A 21,998-nucleotide genomic window follows, 5' to 3' on the forward strand; every position below is an offset into this window, starting at 1 on the left:
AGAACTCCTGCGGGACAAAATTCCGGAACATCCGGCGACGCTGATATAACCTTTGCAGTTGCTAGCGTCGTTAAATAAAACATAACATTAACATTTAAAGAAAATATTTTCACTATCACTAACGCAATCACTTCTGACTGCTTGACTGACTGAAATCTTTTGTTTTGACTAAGAACCTATCCAATGACGCCTACTTCTGCCTCGTTTTGAAGACTTTGCGGAAATGTGACATTGCGTTGTCGTTAAACAGATTTATCGCACGCAATTTGAACGAAATTTTGTACTGCTTCCCACTTTTTACACACTGAGACAGAGAACGCGATAATATCCCACGGTCCTGCTGCGCTGTGCTGTTGAGGGAAAGTTTTGATCACGTGATGCACGGCAAGCGAAAGCAAGTTACGTACAAATCGCGTTGCTCGTATTGCAAGACATCGCTCGTTTATCAAACAAAAATGTTTCCTCATTGTTCACTCGTTTTGCAAAACACTCGCAAACCATAATCCAAGGTTTTACTGTAACTTTTATTGCGACTGCTGACGTCCTTATCGCTACAAACACAATATGAGTCTCCTTGCTTAGCTATTCCTTCCCATTTCGGACTGCAATATTATTTTATTTGATCATAATTGAGTGAATTAATAAGCTGAATGACTTTGCGAACTAATTAACCCGACTGACTGACTAACTGATTGACAGACCGGACCGATTGAATTGAATGCTGAACAACTAAATTGACGATTATTCAGTTTCTACCAAAAGTTTGGACATCCTTTCCCGACTTTATATTTATGTGGAACCCCGATCTTTATTCAGGAAACAAACGTCTATGAAAAATGAAGTTTTTTCTTTAAACCCAATCTTTCTATTTTTAAAATTGTGGATTATATAACAAATTTTTCTGTTATAGGTACTTATTGTCAAATTACATTTTTTGTAGAAAAAAATTACTCGAGAATGAGTCTTTTTTTGGGACAGAGTTAGACATATCTGAAATGTTTTCTGTGCAATTATCCCTTTTTATTTTAAAAATTTGTTACAGCTCATTCATGAATTGTAATCTAGATTTTTTCTTTCTTTTATTTAAGAAAAATGGTCAGTTTTTTAATTCTCTTGAATTTGAAATTCGCGGAAATTTGATCAGGGACTGCCACTGCCATTTACATCATAACATTGAGAGTTGATAAAAACTTGTCAGTCAACTTATTCCCTCCATTTTTAATAAACAGTTGTGGAGTTTGTTACAAGTGTGGTAAGGTTAGATTTATTCCTTGAGAAAAAATGGTTATGAACGTGAAGTAACAGATTATTGTAATGTGGAAGAATTACTTGGGATAATTTTTAACTCTATCCCAAAATCCATTGATATAAGTACACTCATTCTGGAGTAATTATTTTTTTCCTATAAAAAATGTAATTTGTCAATAAGTTTTCATAGCAGAAAAATTCTTATATAATCCACAGTTGAAAGCTAGAGAAAGAGGCAATCCTGTCATGGGAACCATACGAGGCCATACGGCGTATAGGAAACTAGAATTTTTTAATGAAGCGTATGGGGAACAGAAAATTTCGCCTATACGGAACCATACAGTGTATGGGTGCCTACGCTTTGTACATTGAGTTGTATATTTTCATACGGAGAGCTGTTCTGATTTTACTGTAGACTCTCTAGCTGTACCATTATATCTTCTTTGACGTTAATAAATAAGGTAATATCAAGATGTGAAATATGTACATATTAAATTTATGCAAGAAAAATAAGCTGAATATGTACCAAAATATGTAAAATCACGAAAATATTTAATATCAATATCTGGCAGGTATAGGATAGGTAAGACTCTCCAGTTGTGATTTCATAGAGTATACGTGACACATTACTATTTTTCCATCTATAGCGAAAGTTTCGTCCATCGCAATTCATGATTTTTTTTTGTCGTTAGGGTTGAAGATACAGGGGCCATTTTAGTTAGTTAAAAGCAGTAGATAAACTCACTTGCACTTTATACTGTACAGTAAGTAGGCCTACTAAAACTAGAGAACTGAGTGAAATGAATTACAGTTTGTTTCTTTACTCTTGCTTCTTTTCAAAAGTCGGCTCCTTTATTGCGACTCATGTCAGACTTGACACGGGTTTTTTTCCCTGGAAGGATTAGGAAGAGGGTGGGTAAGGTTGCAAATTGTATGGGAATGCCTTGTTAAGACGTGTGCAGAATAATTATAGTTCGAGACAAATCATGTCGTCCTCGTCCCACTCCACCGGATGAAGGCAACGCTACTTTCTGAGTGATTTTTACAATACTAGATAGTTGTATGAGAAAGGTTGCCTTTTGTTCATTCATATTTACAGTGGGCGGTATGGGGTGAGTGCCTCTATTACTTCCTGGAACTAAGAATGCTATGTTTCGTCCCGAAATATATCCTTTCTTGGGTAGGTAAAAAGGTTTTTTAAATCTGTGTATTTGAAATTGTAAACTTTCCCAGCAGAAGTTTTTTTTTTCCTTTTAGAGAAGTAAAAATGAATAAAACCCCTAAATATGTAGATTTATATAATACGGATCCATAATATGTAATGTGGAGTAAATGTAAAAATATGCAGTATCAAATTTTAATTACAAGATTCGCAAAGATTTGTTATTTATACTAGTATACGGTTAGATTGAAAGGAATATAATATGTAATTACATAAAAATCCGGTCCCTATTCATAAATATAAAAAGTCTACCTCTATAATGGTGGAATCCATAACCATATGAAAAGAAATGGTATTTTTTTCCAGAAAACCTACGCCACAGGAGGCACAGTTTTCTTTAGCTTCACTGGCTTCTATGTGATATAGTGTTATACAACAATTTTTTTAGTTTCCAGCCACAAATACTTTCAACATAAAATCGTTTGGTGCTTATCTGTTTATTCTAATGCACTGCTGTAAACCTCCCCCCCCCATTTGCTAGTAATTACCAACATAACATGCGAGAGGTCCAGACCGAATTACTAGGGAAATAGTCTGATTCAGTAACATTGCGTCCTGGACCACTCGAGTGTTATTTTGGAACAGTGGGAGAGAGGGCTATAACAATGCATCAGAATATACAGTAGGCCTACCGTATACGTAAGTATTTAACAATTTTTATGTTGAAAGTATTTGTGGCTGCAAACCAGAACCACGTGTTTATAACTATATACCATATCACAGAAGCAAGTGAAGCAATAGAAAATTGTTTTCTTTGGTGTAGTTCTTCTGGGGAATTACTAAATCGCTTTTCTGGAGAATTACCAAAAAGATGGTTGAAAACCCCATAGTGTTGCGCATACAGAATTCATAAAGATAAGTGTGCTCCTATGAGAGCTTCATGGGGTCTTCTTTATATCAACCTTGTCTTACAATAATTATTAGAAGGTGAAGCAAAACAATTACTTTACTTCTTCCTAAACATAACAAACAAACAATGATGGTCGGAAGGAAGAAAAATATGGGGAGGAAGCATATAGTCAAGAAAAAAAATACCATGACAGCACTGGAAAGAGAGTTTAAAGTAAAAACTTCATTTTTCACAGGCATTTGATCCCTGTTTAAAGATCACGGGTTTCACATAACTATAAAGTCAGGAGTGAAACATCTGTTTTAAAGAGGCGTCCTTAAACTTTTTGGTAGAATCTGTAGTTGTGATTACCTGACTAAGTAAATAAACAGAACATATTTATTAAGAAAACTAAGCAAATTAATTGACTGACTGTTGTCTGATTGACTAATTAGGCCTATTTAATAATTGAAGAGACCTAGCATTTGCGATTCTATGAAAATATTTCGTGTCAACAAACTCACCTCACATACACCTGGCACCGCTCACCTTGTTGAGCTGAGTGTTGTCCCCATAGTACAGCTTGTAGACTTGAAGACAAATTTCCTGATGTGACGATTCTTCACAGTAATTTGCAATCTCTCTTGCTAGTTTTTGGTTATATGGAAACAGCTGCCACACTTTAGCTAGATTCAATACACCCTGAAGCAAAGAAATTAAGTCTTGTACCACTAACTTTGGCCTATGCTGCAATACTTACATAAATTACAATTCTTTCTTTCAATAAATTTACTACCAAGACTGGAAAACACGAGAGCTCGTGGTGGTGGTGGTGGTGGTGGTGGTGGTGGTGGTGGTGTGCTTATGATGATAGTGATGGTAATCGTATTGATGATGGTATTGGTGTAATTGTGGAGGTAGGCCTGCTGGTTATTCTGGTGGTAGTGGTATGATAGTACTGATGATGGTAGTGTTGCAAAGGGCTGGGATGGTATTGATGGTGGTTAGGGTAATACTGATGGCGGAGATTACAATAATGGTAATGGTAATGATAGAGGTACAGTTTTCTTGATGGTGTGTTGATAATGATGATAATGTTACGTTGATGTTAATGGTTTAAGTTGCAATGATGGTGGTTGTCTATACAGTGTGTTAAAAAAAACGTATCCAATATTGTAGGAGATAATGATATGCATCAAAACAAGAAAATAATGTCTGATAAACATGGGTCCTATAACACATACTTTCTGAGATCTGAACACTTGTTCATAGGAAGTGCTCAATGTAACGTCCGTTCATGGCAATGCATTTCTCTGCCCTAAAGAATGTAGACTACCAGAAAATCATACCGTAGTTGATACTCTTGGCATGGAATACTGATACGTCGCAAGGAATACTGAAAACAAAAGTTTGGTTGCGAATATGAGCGGGGTTCAGCAGAGATAGTGTTGTGAATTTTCGTAATCAGCATGTGTGGGCTGATGAAAATTCCCATGCAGTTGAAGAAACAAGGCATCAGCACCGATTCTCAATCAACTTATGAGCAGATAGATGATAGATGGTGATAGATTAATAGGATCATACGTGCTACCATAGAGATTAACTGGGGATCATTATCAGGACTTCCTTATTAACGTATTAAAACAAATTTCAAAGAATGCGTGAACATAATCTAGGACATAACAAACAAAATAGGTACGGACTAGAGAACCATTCTCTAGTGATGACTGTAGTTTTCCGAATTTGTAATCAAGTCTCTACTATGTATGTGTATGTATTTATTCACACTACAAATGGGTAAATACCCGGTGGGGTAACTAATTACACTCAATAATGACAATTAATAATGAACACAATCAATAAAAAATACAATTAATAATAAATTAATAATAATACTAGTAATAGTAATTAATAATAATAATAATAATAATAATAATAATAATAATAATAATAATAATAAGTACCATCCTAAATTACATGAAGCACGATCACTTAAAATAACATTTAAAGTAAATCTAATTTGTATCTTAACCCTAAGTTCGAACTAAAACCCATGAGTATGATATGTACAGTAGAACCCGATAGTCTGAACCTCACTAATCCAAAATTCCGGATAATCCGAACATGCCAAGAAGAGCAAAAGAGAGAAGAGGAAGACAAAAAAAAAACTATTTGAACTGAAACTCAATTCTGTTCAAAGCCACAGTATTTAGAAACTCAAAATATGTAATACACAGTACAACTTTATCACTAGCGAATTAATTACTGTTTGTTTTCTATACTACTATAATAATTTGTCAGCTTCTTCTGACGAAGAGCTAATAATCTTAACGAAGTGATAATGTCCCGCCAACGCTTTATTAACCTAGAAAACGGTGGACAGTGAAGATTGGGGAGGGGGCAAGGCCTGCTTTCTCAGCTTATATTCCTGTCCTCCACTTAGTCCAAAATGTTAATGATCCCAACAGACCTTGGCCCCAGTTAGTTCGGACTAGCGAGGTTCTACTGTATATGCACAAAGATGAAGATCTCCTGACTCAACTGTCAAAATCAAAGAAGTATTTATTGCATAAGCTGTACCTCCAATTGTTTGATGTTGGGGACCAGAAAATTGATAAGTAAACTCTTCGGCTCCCACAGGAAGACGACGGGTGCGAGGGAAATTCCTAGCCTTACTTTGTCGTTGTATTCAGGTCGCATGCTCAGCATCACGAAGAGCATGGTGGCGCCCATCGAGTGGCCGATGTAGTGCACCTTCTGCTCTCCTATAGTAGCCCGTATGTAATCTATTGTGGCCGGCATATCATAGTAGCCCATTTCATGATAACTGTAACATACATTATTTATCATCTGCTATAATATACTATTTGTATTTTAAAATACGAAATAAAAAATACAAATTTTATAAAATTGAGTTGGTCCGTGACGTGGAAGGTGAGGAACGTGCTGACACAACGGGATTTTTTCAGAGATGTGAAGTCAGTACACAAGACTTCAGACTCCAAATTCATTTCTTCCATAAACACTGAATATGTATAAATAATGGAAATTCTATTATAATGGAATAATAATAATAATAATAATAATAATAATAATAATACTTACTTACTTATGGCTTTTAAGGAACCCGGAGGTTCATTGCCGCCCTCACATAAGCCCGCCATCGGTCCCTATCCTGAGCAAGATTAATCCAGTCCATAGCATCATATCCTACTTCTCTCAAATCCATTTTAATATTATCCTCCCACCTACGTTTCGGCCTCCCCAAAGGTTTTATTCCCTCCGGCCTCCCAACTAAACTCTATATGCATATCTGGATTAGCCCATACATGCTATATGCCCTGCCCATCTCAAACGTCTGGATTTAATGTTCCTAATTATGTCAGGTGAAGAATACAATGCGTGCAGTTCTACATTGTGTAACTTTCTCCATTCTCCTGTAACTTCATCCCTCTTAGCCCCAAATATTTTCTTAAGAACCTTATTTTCAAATACCCTTAAACTCTGTTCTTCTCTCAAAGTGAGAGTCCAAGTTTCACAACCATACAGAACAAATTCTAACTTTCAAATTTTTTGACAGCAGACTAGATGACAAAAGCTTCTCAACCCAATAATAACAGACATTTCCCATATTTATTCTGCGTTTAATTTCTTCTCGAGTGTCATTTATATTTGTTACTGTTGCTCCAAGATATTTGAATTTTCCACTTCTTCGAAGGATAAATCTCCAATTTTTGTAGTTCCGTTGCGTCCAATATTCTGGTCACGAGACATAAATATATAAGTACTTTGTCTTTTCGGGAATTACTTCCAAACCTATCGCTTTACTTGCTTCAAGTATAATTTCCGTGTTTTCCCTAATCGTTAGTGGATTTTCTCCTAACATATTCACGTCATCCGCATAGACAAGAAGCTGATGTAACCCGTTCAATTCCAAACCCTCTCTGTTATCCTGAACTTTCCTAATGGCATATTATAGAGCGATGTTAAATAGCAAAGGTGATAGTGCATCTCCTTGCTTTAGCCCGCAGTGAATTGGAAAAGCATCAGATAGAAATAATAATAATAATAATAATAATAATAATAATAATAATAACAACAACAATAATAACAATAATAATAATAATAATAAATCAAGGTTATGGAGTGAATATGAAAGCTCACTGTTTAATGATATACATAAACGCACCAGAATGATAGGTGTACCGGTATGGTAAGACATTCATGACTAGGGAAGAATTTCTACTTCCGTATTTATTTTGTTTGCTACGTTCTGGACGTATACTGTTCAGATATATCTACGTTTCTTGTACACAGGATCCTCCTGTTAAAATTCTATAGGACCTAAAACTTCTAAATGAAACACAAAACTCCTATAAATGTCTAGAAACTACATATATTTATGTCTGAAAAGTGACTTTTTAGTATTTCTCTTATAAAATAAAAATACCGGTACTAAGATATCAAAAATGCCAAAAAATCTATAAAAAATACATTTAAAATATGAAAAAATTATCGTGCAGACAAACACTGATCTGGCACGTTCGTCCCACAATGGTCTTAGAATGGGAGAGAAGATTTTATCTAATTTCTTGAATTGGAAGTTCGTTTGGAAAAGACCATCCTAGCATCCTATGACGTCACGGTGTAGCACTGAATTAAGAAGGCAGTGTTCTAATGCAGTTTCATTACGAGTTATATGAAAAATATAATGACCTAAAATATTGCAATAGGTAAGCGTATTAAAACAAATGTAAAGGAGGCATTAACAATGAGCAATGCCAGTGTTCAACCGTAACCGTAACAGGCCACCTGGCTTAATACGTGATACGAAAAAGAAAAAGAAGATTGTTAATAAAATAACATGTACAAAAATACAAACGTAATTCTTCTCTGAAGGAGTAAAAACTGGAGCTCAAATAAGTGAGTGCAGCACCTTTTAGATTACCTACATTTATTTATAAAAGTATGTTTGAACTTGTTGCGTCTTAATATTTAAGTTTTATCACTTGTTAGTCATTTAAAAATTCAGTGTTAAAAGCAAAGTGGAAAGCCAGTAGTCCATTCCACTGTTCCTCAAAAAGAAACTGGAAAGAAAATGCTTGCTTGATTGATGACTTGTACACTAAATAAACTTGACTGCCTCATCAGAAATTGGGGTATGAAATCTGAGATGTTTTATAAGTAAGATAATATAGAATAACAATTAGCCTACCTTCTCTCAATCAGACAGGTCCATTGGTGTAGAATCAAATTGGGATAGATACGGTATGTGATATTCGTGTAACTCGAAAACGGGGATGAATATTGAAAAAGTGTAGGGAAAACTCGGCTAATTCCGCAGTACGGGTAATTCCGCAGTAGTACATATATGATTTTACTGCGTCTTTACAATAGCGTGAACGTAAGTTTTGAGAGGCTGTCAACAGGAGGCATGTCCTCTGCAGTGCTATAGAAAAAAATTAAGGATATTGGTCGACATCTCTGTGGGCAATACAGTGAAACATCAAAAGTTGGCTGTTTTTCGTGTTTTGCTACACAGCTGTGAAGAAAGTGAAAATTGTTACATATAAATTGTTCCTTTTATATTACTTTCATAATGTATTTCATAATTATTTACTACTGCGGAATTAACCAATTGCGGATTTATCCGCACTGTTGCGGAATTACCCGAGTTGTTCTTTCTCAACTGTAATGCATGTACAACTAAATATATTTGCATTTTAATAGGTCTCTTTATCTCATTTGGTAATGAAAGGTTTCATCCATGTCTATGTACTTTGATAATATTTTTCAATAAACATTTTGATAAAAATATGGTAGATTCACTTCTTAATATTGCGAAATTAGTCGAGTCTCCCCTATTAGGATTTTTTGTTGCAAATAAGGTCCTGAATCACCTCCGTGAGGATTGACCTGACCTTTTGATACACCCTGTATTGACGACATCGAAAGAAACAATTCTGCATTTATCGTTATTCGGATTTCCCTTTAAAAATGTAATCGAATGTTATTTCTTATATGCTGTGATCTCAATGATAAAGCGATTTTCGACCTAAATATTTTATTGATGCCTTCATTAGTTTACTTTTGACCATCGTAGTAACAGCGGTTATACAAACTAGCGCGTAATGAGGAATATTCTCATTTCCTTCTGCAAAAGCTATACACATCCAGCCATAATCCATTCAGCGACATACTCTTGGCGAGTGCCCACGTTTGTAGCTTCTTCATTTTGAAATGTTATTCTATATTTATGTTGATGTAATATGTTATTTCATTCTTCAGTATGAATATTTTATTTGCATTTAAAATTTCAATAAATTTAAAATGCAACATTTAGATTTTTTTACTCTAACAGAGTTGTTCAAGCTGTTGAAGATAAGGCAGCAATTTTCGCTACGCAAGCAACTCCATAATATATCAGATTTTTTAAAAAATATGTTACAATTTTTAACTTCATTTTAACGTGTTCAAATAACTGTTTTATGCTTTTAACATTCAAATGTAAGTATGCATATTGTTAATAGAATAGTTCACCGCATTTTGCAAACAAGAGATGCATGCTGTTTCGGGATCTGATTGACATGGGATCATCGTGACAACTGTTTGCCGCTCGTTCTGCTCTACTTTTAATAATAATACTGTATATATACACTACTGCAATCTTCCCTATGTACAGTTCTCAACCTAGTTTATCGAGCGATTATTCGGAGAGGAGACTAGTATGCATGCCCCTTGAAGCTCTAAAGGCTGGTTCACAATAAACCGGGAACGGAAGCGACAACTAGAACTAGAACGGAAATATTGTTAAAATAAATGTATTTATAGTCGCGACGCTGTTATTCCCGGCGTTACTCCTCCTCTTTGCTTACGTCATAGGAAGTGAAGGCTCTATGAAGTCTAGGTAGGTAGTATCGTTCGCCATTTTTGTTCTTTCGTTGCCGAGCTACCAGACGATGAATCTATTTGCCACACCGTTAAACATTATCATGTTGTAGCTCCAATGATAGGCTAATAAATCAAACGCACTGTAATTCAGCAAATAATTGGGCGGCAAATAACGTCTTCGTGTGCTTTCTGCGAACGCCAACGAAAGAGCCAAAAGGGCGGGCGATTATATTAAGTATTTATCGAGCCTTAAGAAATGAATAACGTCTTCGTCAGCGAATCACAAGACGCACAAGTTCAAATGTAGCCGACCTGCAACGCGATTGGCTGCCGGAAATTAGAGCGACGGCACTATAAATGTAAGCATTCACAATTAACTATTGTAAATGCTCACATTTAAATACATTTATTTTAACATAATTTCCGTTCTCATTCTCGTTTCCGTTCCCGGTTTATTGTGAACCAGCCTTAACCGTGCGCACCGACTCTTACGTGAATGGATTAACGTGCCTAGTTCACACAGTACAAAGCGTCGAAAAATTGTGTAATGTGCGTCAAATTTATTTAGAAACTGAAGTTTTGTAATAATTTATATTAAAATAGATTGTGGAGTTGATTAAAATAATGATTACAGTATGAAAATACGTACCTGAAATTCCAGAACTTGCCAGTGTTGGTTGTTAAGTTAACATGTCTATTCGAATGTCTGTTTCCGCGGGAGTTTGTTAGCCATACATCATACCCAGCATCTGCCATGACGAATCCTGAAATAAGGAGTGTGATTACTTCCTATGTATATGGCATATTACTTGCTTCTTTGAACCGAGTCCACAAGTGAATAAAATTACATTAATTTTGTAGTTTCTGCATCTTCACACATTATAGTGACACTATTACATTGTATGTTTAATTTTATTAATAGTAATGAAGGGATGGAAGGAAACACGGTGAAAAATAATGTGAAAACCTGCCTTAACACCGTTTTCGTCCATTTTAAATTCTACTTTGGTTACCGGGATTTGAACTCGGATCATCATCATGAAAAATTGATACTGCAACCTTTCGTCTAACAGTGAGCATGAGATGAACTCTCGGATAGCAATGACTGTCTTCGAATAAATGTACAGGTTGTACCAGAAATTTATGCATTAAAGGCTAAAACAAACATTTTTTTCAGACAACTTAGTGACGGCCGGCGTCGCGCCCTTATCCCGATATAAAGCACGGCACCCTGCTGAATAAAATTGTTGTCTGCCTACCCTGTCTACCATTAGAGGTTCTCAAAGAGAGCACTATTGAACTGTGAACAGAGCTCACAGAAACGCCTGTCGGACTCTCAAAGATTCCAGGTATAGTATTATGGAGTCCGCTGCAGCCAAAATTCTGTTTCTTAGTTAATCCTCATCATTTACAGGGGTGAAATACAGTAACATATCTATGTTATTCCGTAAAAATAACTCCAGACTGATGAGCTCAGGCGATCTTGACGGTCAAGCAACAGGTCCGCTACGGTCAATCCATCTGCCTGGAAAGACATTGTCCAGGAACGCACGAACATTGTGTGAAAGGTTGGCCATCATGCTGCAACCTCAAGGGAACCTCCTCCAGTAAAGGTAGGTTTCGTCGTTGAGGCGGGCTGGAAGAATGACGGGACCAACCAAACAAAGAACACTCCGGATTCTAACTCTATCTGGCGGACTAACGGCGCAACGTGGACCCTAAATTGTCAGATAAAAACTGTTTGTTTTGGCTTCCTCTACCATCCATTAAATGTAATTTATGAATTTCTGGGACACTCTGTATATGTCGACTTTCCATGCTAGGAACCAGGATTCGATTCAGTGTGGGTCTGAGTGGGATTTTTCTACATTAATCATCATGCGGTGCTATATAATCCGTGTCCGTACACCGACGGCAAGGCTAAAGTGGCGACAAAAAGGACTATAGAGATTCGCCATTTCACTTGTAGATGAGGATGTTTGAATGAATGACGTAGAGTCGAGTACCCACCTTCGGAAAAAAAATATGTATACACAGAGCGTACCAAAAAGATCGTAAAATCTTTGTGGGGCAGTAGGGCCAACCAATTCGTATTATACAGTGTGTTTCAGAAAGGTTGTGAAGACTTTCGTGGGACTGTAGGACAGGACATTTGGAACGGTGTGAAATAGGAAATGCCAAGTGTTGCATGTCCGCCGAAGCCTTCTTCCACAGCATCTGTACAGTGTTTTTCTGCTGTAAAACCAACATTTCCAATTATTTTAAACACATTTAAAGACTTTCAGATCGTAATAAATGAAATATAAACAACTCACTGTGTAGCGCTCTTCTTTTTTCGCCTCTCCATTACTTATTGGCCTGAAGTAGGAACGAGCAATGTTGGTACGTTCAATGTGCACTGTGAACATAGACTACAACTCAGGGTAAGAAACGACGCGTACTCATCCATACTGTTGACACACGAGGAGCGCTATTGCCTACTGCAACAACCCAAATGCACCATATTCTGGCCTACAGTATTGCATGCTTGTTGTTTTTTTTTTTTGCACGGACACAGTTACTAGGCACCAAGAGGCTTTCCTACTTACAGGGATTAGCACTTTTACAATGACGTAGATCTGAAAGGATGATTCAGCGGACATGCATTCTCAGACAACTTCAAATGGCTTGCCCTACAATCCCACGAAGGTCTTTGCAACCTTTTTGAAACATGGACACAACTACCAGCACTGAAAAGCCTTCAAGCAACATACCTACCTGCAGGGTTTTTTTTCCTCTCTTTCTGTGAGGGTGGAAGGGGAAAATTCCTGTGCACCGCGATCTGAGGTCTATTATACGCCCCTGGCTGACGAGTTGCAAGCCCACCGACCCCACCTACGCCAAACCGACCCAACCGCTAACACCCTAACGATCAGTCCCTCCATCCAAATTCGTGTACCATTCCACTCCAACAGCCCCCCCACATTCTCCCTCAAACGGTCTGAGGTGTAAACCCCCTCTCCCGTCTCCTCAACAATCTGAAGTGTAAGCCCTCTCCCGTCGGGAGGGGAGTGGCTTCCACTGCTGGCCACCAACTACCATGCTTGACATATCCACGGAGGCCGGCCGAGAGAGTTAGCGGCTTCGGAGGGCCACCGCAGGTGCGATCTGAAAACCAAGTAAGACCAGAGCAGTGTATATTGGAGAGTACCGCATTCTTTTGATCCGGCAAATGCCGACGCGGCGGCCATATCCTGCGGAGACTCGTTACAACGCAAGACTTGCATAGGAAGACAGGTTTCTAATGTGATATTTCTTTTGCTATCTTGAAGAATGCCGTGTTGTTGTGCAGTTAATCAATGTGTAATCAATTGTCTTTATACAAAATTAGCATTACGTCACAAACAAGACGAGGAATAGTTTATACTTCAATGATTAATTTTCTCAACGACATAATACTTTCACTGCGGGCTAAAGCAAGGAGATGCACTGTCACATTTACTTCTTAACTTCGCTCTAGAATATGCCATTAGGAAAGTTCAGGCTAACAGAGAGGGTTTGGAATTGAACGGGTTACATCAGCTTCTTGTCTATGCGGATGACGTGAATATGTTAGGAGAAAATCCACTAACGATTAGGGAATGCACGGAAATTATACTTGAAGCAAGTAAAGCGATAGGTTTGGAAGTAATTCCCGAAAAGACAAAGTACTTATATATTTATGTCTCGTGACCAGAATATTATACGAAATGGAAATATAAAAATTGGAAATTTATCCTTTGAAGAGGTGGAAAAATTCATATATCTTGGAGCATCAGTAACAGATATACAGTAAATGACAATCGGGAAGAAATGGAACGCAGAATAAATATGGGAAATGTTTGTTATTCGGTTGACAAGATTTTGTCATCTAGTCTGCTATCGAAAAATCTGAAAGTTAGAATTTATAAAACAGTTATATTACTGGTTGTTCTGTATGGTTGTGAAACTTGGACTCTAACTTTGAGAGAGGAACAGGATTAACCCTTCGCTGGGCATGTGAGGTCATTTGAGACCACATGACCCATTTGCCAATACACGTAACATTTTTAACGTGTCCAACGGAGAGTTAAGGGTGTTTGAGATTAAGGTAATTAGGAAAATATTTGGGACTAAGAGGGATGAAGTGACAGGAGAATTGAGAAAGTTACATAACGCAGAGCTGCACGCATTGTATTCTTCACCTGACATAATTAGGAACACTAAATCCAGACGTTTGAGATGGGCAGGACTTGTAGCACGTATGGGCGAATCCAGAAATGCATATAGAGTGTTAGTTGGGAAGCCGGAGGAAAAAAAGACTTTTGGAAGGCCGTAGATGGGAGGATAATATTAAAATGGATTTGAGGGAGGTGGGATATTATGATAGAAACTGGATTAATTTTGCACAGGATAAGGACCGATGGCGGGCTTATGTGAGGGCGGCAGTAAACCTTCGGGTTCCTTAAAAGTCATAAGTAAGTAATGACAAAATATTTATAATTGAAAACATCCAGGTGAGCAAAAGGAGACGTTGGAAGTCATCCCGAACTGGTATAATATTGGTAACAAAAACAGTTCTTGATTTTCATGAAAATTGTCTTAATAAAGCGAACTTCAAATATCTTATGCCAGATAGATGCATGCAGGATGCATTAGAAAATTTATTTTCTACTGTCCGTTCCATAAATCCAATCCCGGATGCAAAATAATTCAAAACTGCATTACGATTTCTCAGTTTTTCTCAAAAAACGAAGCATGCAAATTACGCAGTTTGCGATTCTGAACAATTAATTGAGTTTCTAGGTACAGATGTAAGTAAATCCGAAACAGAAAGTTCAAGTGAAGATGAATGTTAGTAAAAGGAAATTGATCTTAGGCTAAATTGTAATTTAACTGAAAATATAAATAGTGACTTGAGTGAACAACAAGCTCTTTACTATTTGTTGGGAACAGTTTTGTTCAAAATAAAATAAGTTATATAGTACACTATTTGTGGAAACTGTTTTTCATCTCTAATAACTGATAACAGGGATGAATCTATAAATTTTATTATTATATTAGTGACTCTCAAGTAGTATAAGGTAATGTCACTTGTATACCCTTGTAAATTCGTATTTGATATAATTCTATATGCAGAAAAATGTGAAACGTTGGTAGAAAATGAGTTGAAATTAAAGGATTTGAAGTCTTTATTCATTAACACTTCAACTCATGCGTTCCCAACATGTTATAATATTTTTGAAAATGTTTCATCACTGTATTTTAGGACTTTAATGTATTTATTGTTAAGAAAATTGTCTGTTATAGCAAATGCATTACAACAATCTGCTAAATGTGGCAGTCGAAGTGTTGGCATGAGAAATGCAGTAGAAAATTGCTTATGTTATACCTATTGAAATGGACATAGCATAAATAATAAAGTGTTATCTCTAATGAGTCATTTCACTATGACAATAATTTTTGTTAATCCTTATCTCCTGTATTCAATAAACCACAACAACATTATGATATCGCCTTTAATGATCTTCCTTCTAGCATTACTGTTTGCTCTATCACAGATAGCTTTATGGTTTGAATCTATTGGTTTCTTGCTTAATCAAGAAAAAAACTATCAAGTTAACTTTCAGCCTAAACTATCAAATAAATAAGGACAACAGAGTCAACTACACAAAATTTCTGAGACTTTTTATAGACTCCAGTTTAACATGGGATAAGCACATCGAATACATATGCACAAAGCTATCAAGAGTTTTATATTTGCTAAAGAAATTCACTACTTGCGTTTCTCAAAATTATTTAAGATGTCCCTACTTTTCTTTCTTTCAGTCGATAATTCGATATGCCCTAATTTTCTGGGGAAATGGAACCAAAATTGGAAGCGTCTTGATTTTAGAAAAGAAGGCCATTAGAATTCTATGTAAATCAAACTATCTAGAACATTGTCGGCCACTTTTCAGACAATCACGGATTTTAACAATCATAAATTTGTATATATATGATCTAGTACTTTACACTTGACAAAATATTGACAATTACTCATTAGTGGCCAATATACATGATCATGAAATTAGAAATAGTGAACAAATTAATATTCCATATTGTAGATTACACAAGAGCAACACAAACTTTTTAATTATGGGGATGAAATTATATAATAAGCTCCCAAGTCATTATTATAAATTACCAATCAATAGTTTCAAAACTAGATTTTACAATTGGTTATTAAATAATCCTTTTTATTCTGTTGCTGAGTTTTTCAACACAAATTTGTACGAAATTGTATTTTAATAAATAAATTTAATTGCAATTTAGTTAGTTTTCTTCAATTTGAAAGTTTCAGATTATTTCATGTTTTCATTGTATTACTTAAATTTTACTGTTTCTGTTATTAGTGTTTTTTTTAATGTAGGCTATTTATATGTTTTTTCAATGTATTCTGACGAAGCCTAAAACAGTATGTCTAATGGCCAAATAAATTGAATTGAATTGAATATGCTTCTGTGCCGAGCAAGGAGTAAATATGGCCGCCGCCGCCGAGAATGCGGCACTCTCTAATATACACTGCTCTGAGTAAGACAACCAGAATGATGAGGGAAGGATGATGAGGAAGGAAAGGAAGTGGCGAGAATGAGTGGCGTTCCATATGCCGGATAAAGTTACCTGATATTCATCCATAGGAGTGAGGGGAAAAAACCTCGAAAAAACCTCACCCAGGTAACTCGTCCCAAGCGGGGAATCGAACACCGACCCGCTGGCTTCGGGAGCGAAGACGCTACCACGAGACCACAGCGGTGGACTACCTGCAGGGGTTACCCTTTTACAATGCCGTAGCTCTGAAAGGAAGCTGCAGCGGACATGCAATCCCTATTTCAAACTGCTTCAAATGTCCTGTTCTACAGTCCCACCAAAGTTTTCACCTTTTTGAAATACTCTGAGTAATACGAATTGGTTGACTGTTGTACGGAACGTACCATTTCTTATTTGAGCAATGACACTGCAGGGCAGATTCTCGTGGGAATAAGGGATAAAGTTGGGACCATCACCGTATATGATTTTGATTTGGATTTAATTCCATTTGAAGATGCATGCCTCACCTTACCTAAAGACTTCTCTTCACCCTCAAGGAGCCATATATCAGACGCTAGCAACAGTCCGTGCTGCAAGATGACCGGGGGTCCACCCGCCAAGTCAGGATTGTTTCGCCCATACGGAATACGGAAATGGGTGAGTAGATATCCATCTTCTGTCTGCACGGTGTGCTCTTCAAGTGGGTATCCGTACTTCTGGATCAGCTGGGGCTGACGAGAGAATACGTATCATATTACTAGGGAACGAAGTTTGGACACCAAAACATTGCTTAATGCGGCTACAGGTTTAAGGAACACTGGATATAGGATGACGTTAGTTGTTTACTTTACTGGTGTACCTTCAGGTTCGTATGCAAAATGGAAGACGTCACATGAAGGGAGTTCCGTTCATTCGAAGTTTAATGGGTGCGAGTTTTGTATTGCTTACTGCATTCTAATAGATTGTTTCGACACAGCATGCCCATTTTCTGTTTAAAAAATAAACCTTACGCAAGAAGTTCAGTTGCGATCTAGTGAAGGTGTATTCAAATGCCACCAATAAAATCTGCAACTTGCCTGTGCTTGTAAAGACTTAGGAGATGATTATTTTTCAGTCAATGACGAAAATATAGTGTGGTGTAAATTGCGTAATTAGACATAAAAGTTAATAAGCGTCGTGATTTACAAAAACATTGTGTCTCTCAACGTCAGAAATTGTCTAATGATTCTGTTTTGGATCAGTCTATTATTCATTATGACTTGTGTCTGATGCTGATAAGTGCGAATATTCCGTTACATAAACTTAAGAATCCTTATTTCAAACGCTGCATTGAAAAGTACGGTATACGTTTATAAAATTGCGTACACAGTATTTACCCTTGTCCTATGAAATAACTTCAAATTCTATACGATCAGTTGTTGGAAACAATAAAAGAGTTAAACCAAAACTGAAGAATGTTCTTGAAAAAGATCCTACATATTCGAAACTCTATGAAGTGCAACAAGAACTAAATAGTGAACAGGCACAAGATAAAACACAACAAAGTTATAATAAAATAAGAACTATTTCAAATTCGCAACAATAACATCGTGTGCCGACGAAACAACGCTTTCTTGTTTGAGTGACAATCGAAACAGGTTTACGAATGTATGAATTTGTATATTGCAACAAAATTAGTTACACTAGGCTACAGTACACAATTCATTTTTATCTAAAATGTATCACCATTTTATATAAACAAGAGAAACAAGTAAATGTGTATTATATTCTATTTGTTTAGTCACCTGATTATACCGAGCAATGTTTTGGTTCAAGCATAGTAATGCTCTGTACAAGTCTCTATACTACCCTGAGTTGATGTAAACACGATTTGCACAAGGCGCGACGTAGTTAACTTCATAAGTTTAGTGTCAAAACTTCCTTCCCTACATATTACACAGCGTGCAACTGACTGACTGGCTGTTGGCTTCTGAGGGCTAGCACCAGACATAGCTTTTCCACGAATAAACAATATAAGCTTCTGATTATTACCACCTTCACTGTAATCCGTGGAAACCTGTTGCAATAAAGAATGTGGAGCCATAGACGGAATCTGCGATGGTGAAAGGGATCTGGAAGGGATATATACTTGGACTGGTTGAGGTTATTTCCGGGGTTTTCCCTCAACCCAATACGAGCAAATGCTGGGTAACTTTCGGTGCTGGACCCCGGACTCATTTCACCGGCATTATCACCTTCATTTCATTCAGACACTAAATAACCTAGATGTTGGTAACGCGTCGTAAAATAACCGAATAAAATAAAAATAAATCTATACTTGGCCCATTGTGTGTCGTACATGCCCTCACTGTACCTGAGAATGTGAATTCTAGATCGAGGGAAAATTACTAGGCACTAGGTAACAGAAGAAATTTAAATTTTGTGTAGTTAAATTTTATATTTTAGACGGGATAGACTACGGGAAATAAAGAGAGGATGTATAGATAGAGAATGATAAATATAGAAAGAGGATGGCCTTCATAGTCACCATCGCTCTTAAAGGATTGGACTCTTTCCGTTCTGCCTTCTCTCTTGGGAGTCATGAACCAAGATTACACATTCACAATGCTAACGTTTGAGACAACACAGGTAAGACGCAAGACCAGTTGTTATTGGAGAAAAATAGGTGAAATTTTAATAGCAGTAAGCACTTTCGCAGCACGCGAGAAATGCCATGAAATCACTACTACCTGTCACAGACCTCAGGGCTATCTGTCATAGACTTCGGAACTATCTGTCACTGAACTCAGCTCTGCCTGTTATAAACCTTAGGACGGTCACAAACATGGGGGCTCCTATCACGGACTTGAAGACTGTTACAAACCTCGGGGCTATCTGCCACATACCTCGAGGCTACATGTCACATACCTCGGGGCTACATGTCACATACCTCGAGGCTACATGTCACATACCTCGGGACTATCTGCCACATACCTCGAGGCTACATGTCACATACCTCGGGGCTATCTGTCACATACCTCGAGGCTACATGTCACATACCTCGGGGCTATCTGTCACATACCTCGAGGCTACATGTCACATACCTCGGGGCTATCTGTCACATACCTCGAGGCTACATGTCACATACCTCGGGACTATCTGCCACATACCTCGGGGCTATCTGTCGCAGAGCTCAGGACTATTTCACAGATCTCAAGGCTGTCACGGACGTCGAAACTATCATCACAGACCTCACCCTATCACTTGGTAACCCCTCTCTAACATTGTCACAAACATCGAAGCGGTTATCTCAGATAAAGTGGTTTGGCCAAGAGGTAAATCTTCAATTGCCTGTCGAGAATCGAACCCAAGTCTACCTGCAGAAAAAAGAGAGAGAGAGAGAGAGAGAGAGAGAGAGGATGAAAATTTAATTATTATAACTAGAACTAGGAAGTTGGTACCGAAACTCATAAGTTGTGGAGCTTGGACTTCATCTCTACCGAATGAAAAGTAATAGAGCGTCTCTTAATGTCAGTGAACCAGAATGACTAACATGTACAGCCTTTAGTAACCAAACATGTGCTCCAATCATCCACAGCCATAGAACAAGAAAATAATATAATAAAATAGTTATTTGTAATTATAAAGTTCATAACTTTCAATCTAAATTAATTTACCCATACATATAAAGATAACATACAAAGCGTACAATTATGATTCTAGCCTCATTATAACAAATAATAATGAACAGTTTCGTTTTATCAACAGAAATATTCCTCTTAGGGCCAGAAAAAAAAAAAACAATATTTGTACTCTGAAAATATTCGTTTTACTTCACAAGACGTTACTGGAGCAAATCTGAAATATGATGCAGTATATCGTACTATCATCAGGTGAACAACTACTTTGTGAATTTAATAGTGTATCTCGCATGTGTGACAATATTAAACCTATTAATAATTGTTTTTAAGAAATTTTTTCGTTTCTATTGTAATGACAGCTAGGAAGTTCGTATCGTAATTCCTATGTTGAACTTGGATTGTAACGCAACCGAATGCATAGCAGCACGAGACGTCAACATTTAACGAAGAATAATAGAACAAAAATTAACGCGTTACTCTTGTTTTGCATGATTATTTCATAACAGATGAGTTTACTTTTTTGGAATCATGCATAACACTCACATTACGGTACGTTAATAATACAATAACAACAGAATAGCTCACTTTCTTCAGAATCTAAAATATTAATAAAAATTAACAATATTCTCCAAACTATTCACGACTCTACACAGAATGCCACTATACGTTGTTTGTGAACATACTGTGCATCATCTGTAGCGAACGGCAGCAGGGCGAGGCGCGGTGATATTTTTTGCTCCTCGCTGTACTCAACTGAAATCTACTGCTTTGGTACGAACTTCTTACCTGTGATTATAATCAGGTTTGTAATGCTCAAGGATCTTTCTGTGCCCACATCTTTTTCTCTACTCTTCACTTACGATAATTCTTGTTACTTACTGTTGACAGAATAACATCCGACAGATAATCGTCTGGAGGCTTCTGCTCAATGCGCGTTAGTAAAGAACTTCCTTCCGATGAGATAAAGTGTCCAATGCAAAGCACAAATAAAAATCCGGATGTCATTCTAAATACACAAACTCATTAAAAACACTGCATGTAATGAGGACGTATCGCTTGAAGTTGGAGGAAAACTGTCTTTATAAAATACTGCAAACGAATCTGATAGCAATGCTCTTAATTGCCTGTTAATAGGCAGGGAGCGTTTTGGGCCATATCGTAGCCGACACACGATCAGGCAACCGAGCGCTCTGGATTGCTGTCGTCTCCTGCGTTGTCCACCGGCTTGCACGGATTGCAGTGTGAAGCTGTTGTAAAGGTCTATGATTCCGCGAACTATATGACTGCAGCCTTGCACGCGTGGCCCGTGTAACCAACCCGTGTGGTAGTTACAGGTGCGCGCGATACTTGAGAATCAGTGATATACGGCGGTCATTGGCAAATTTGACATCACTGGACGCAAGCCGCAATACATATGAAGTAATATCGGTCGAGAAATATAGAGCACTCCATTCGGATCCCAGTGGCGGACTCTCAACTCAATCATCTGACGTAGACTACACATTAATGATTTATTGATGGACAAATTATATTTTATTTGACCTTAATTTTTATTGTGCCACAACAACCTAGGAAAATACGTCACAATTTGCCGCTCTTAATACAACTCGTAAATTTTCGT

The 21,998-nt window shown here is 37.2% G+C and overlaps 1 protein-coding gene across 1 annotated transcript in view; it reads right to left on the reverse strand.

Annotated features, from left to right (window-relative positions):
• LOC138696071 (lipase 3-like) overlaps nt 1–21,735 on the reverse strand; it is a 77,030-nt gene extending 55,295 nt beyond the window's left edge. The window contains exons 1-5 of the mRNA XM_069820596.1: nt 21,257–21,735; nt 17,290–17,488; nt 10,840–10,954; nt 5,880–6,126; nt 3,849–4,001 (exon numbers count right to left, since the gene is read on the reverse strand). Of these exons, the coding sequence (XP_069676697.1) occupies nt 3,849–4,001; nt 5,880–6,126; nt 10,840–10,954; nt 17,290–17,488; nt 21,257–21,382 (840 nt within the window). The 5' untranslated portion in view covers nt 21,383–21,735. The remainder of the gene's footprint in view (nt 1–3,848; nt 4,002–5,879; nt 6,127–10,839; nt 10,955–17,289; nt 17,489–21,256) is intronic.
• Nucleotides 21,736–21,998: the final 263 nt, after the last annotated feature.

Source organism: Periplaneta americana, chromosome 3 (assembly GCF_040183065.1).
Source record: "Periplaneta americana isolate PAMFEO1 chromosome 3, P.americana_PAMFEO1_priV1, whole genome shotgun sequence".
Classification (NCBI taxonomy): domain Eukaryota; kingdom Metazoa; phylum Arthropoda; class Insecta; order Blattodea; family Blattidae; genus Periplaneta; species Periplaneta americana.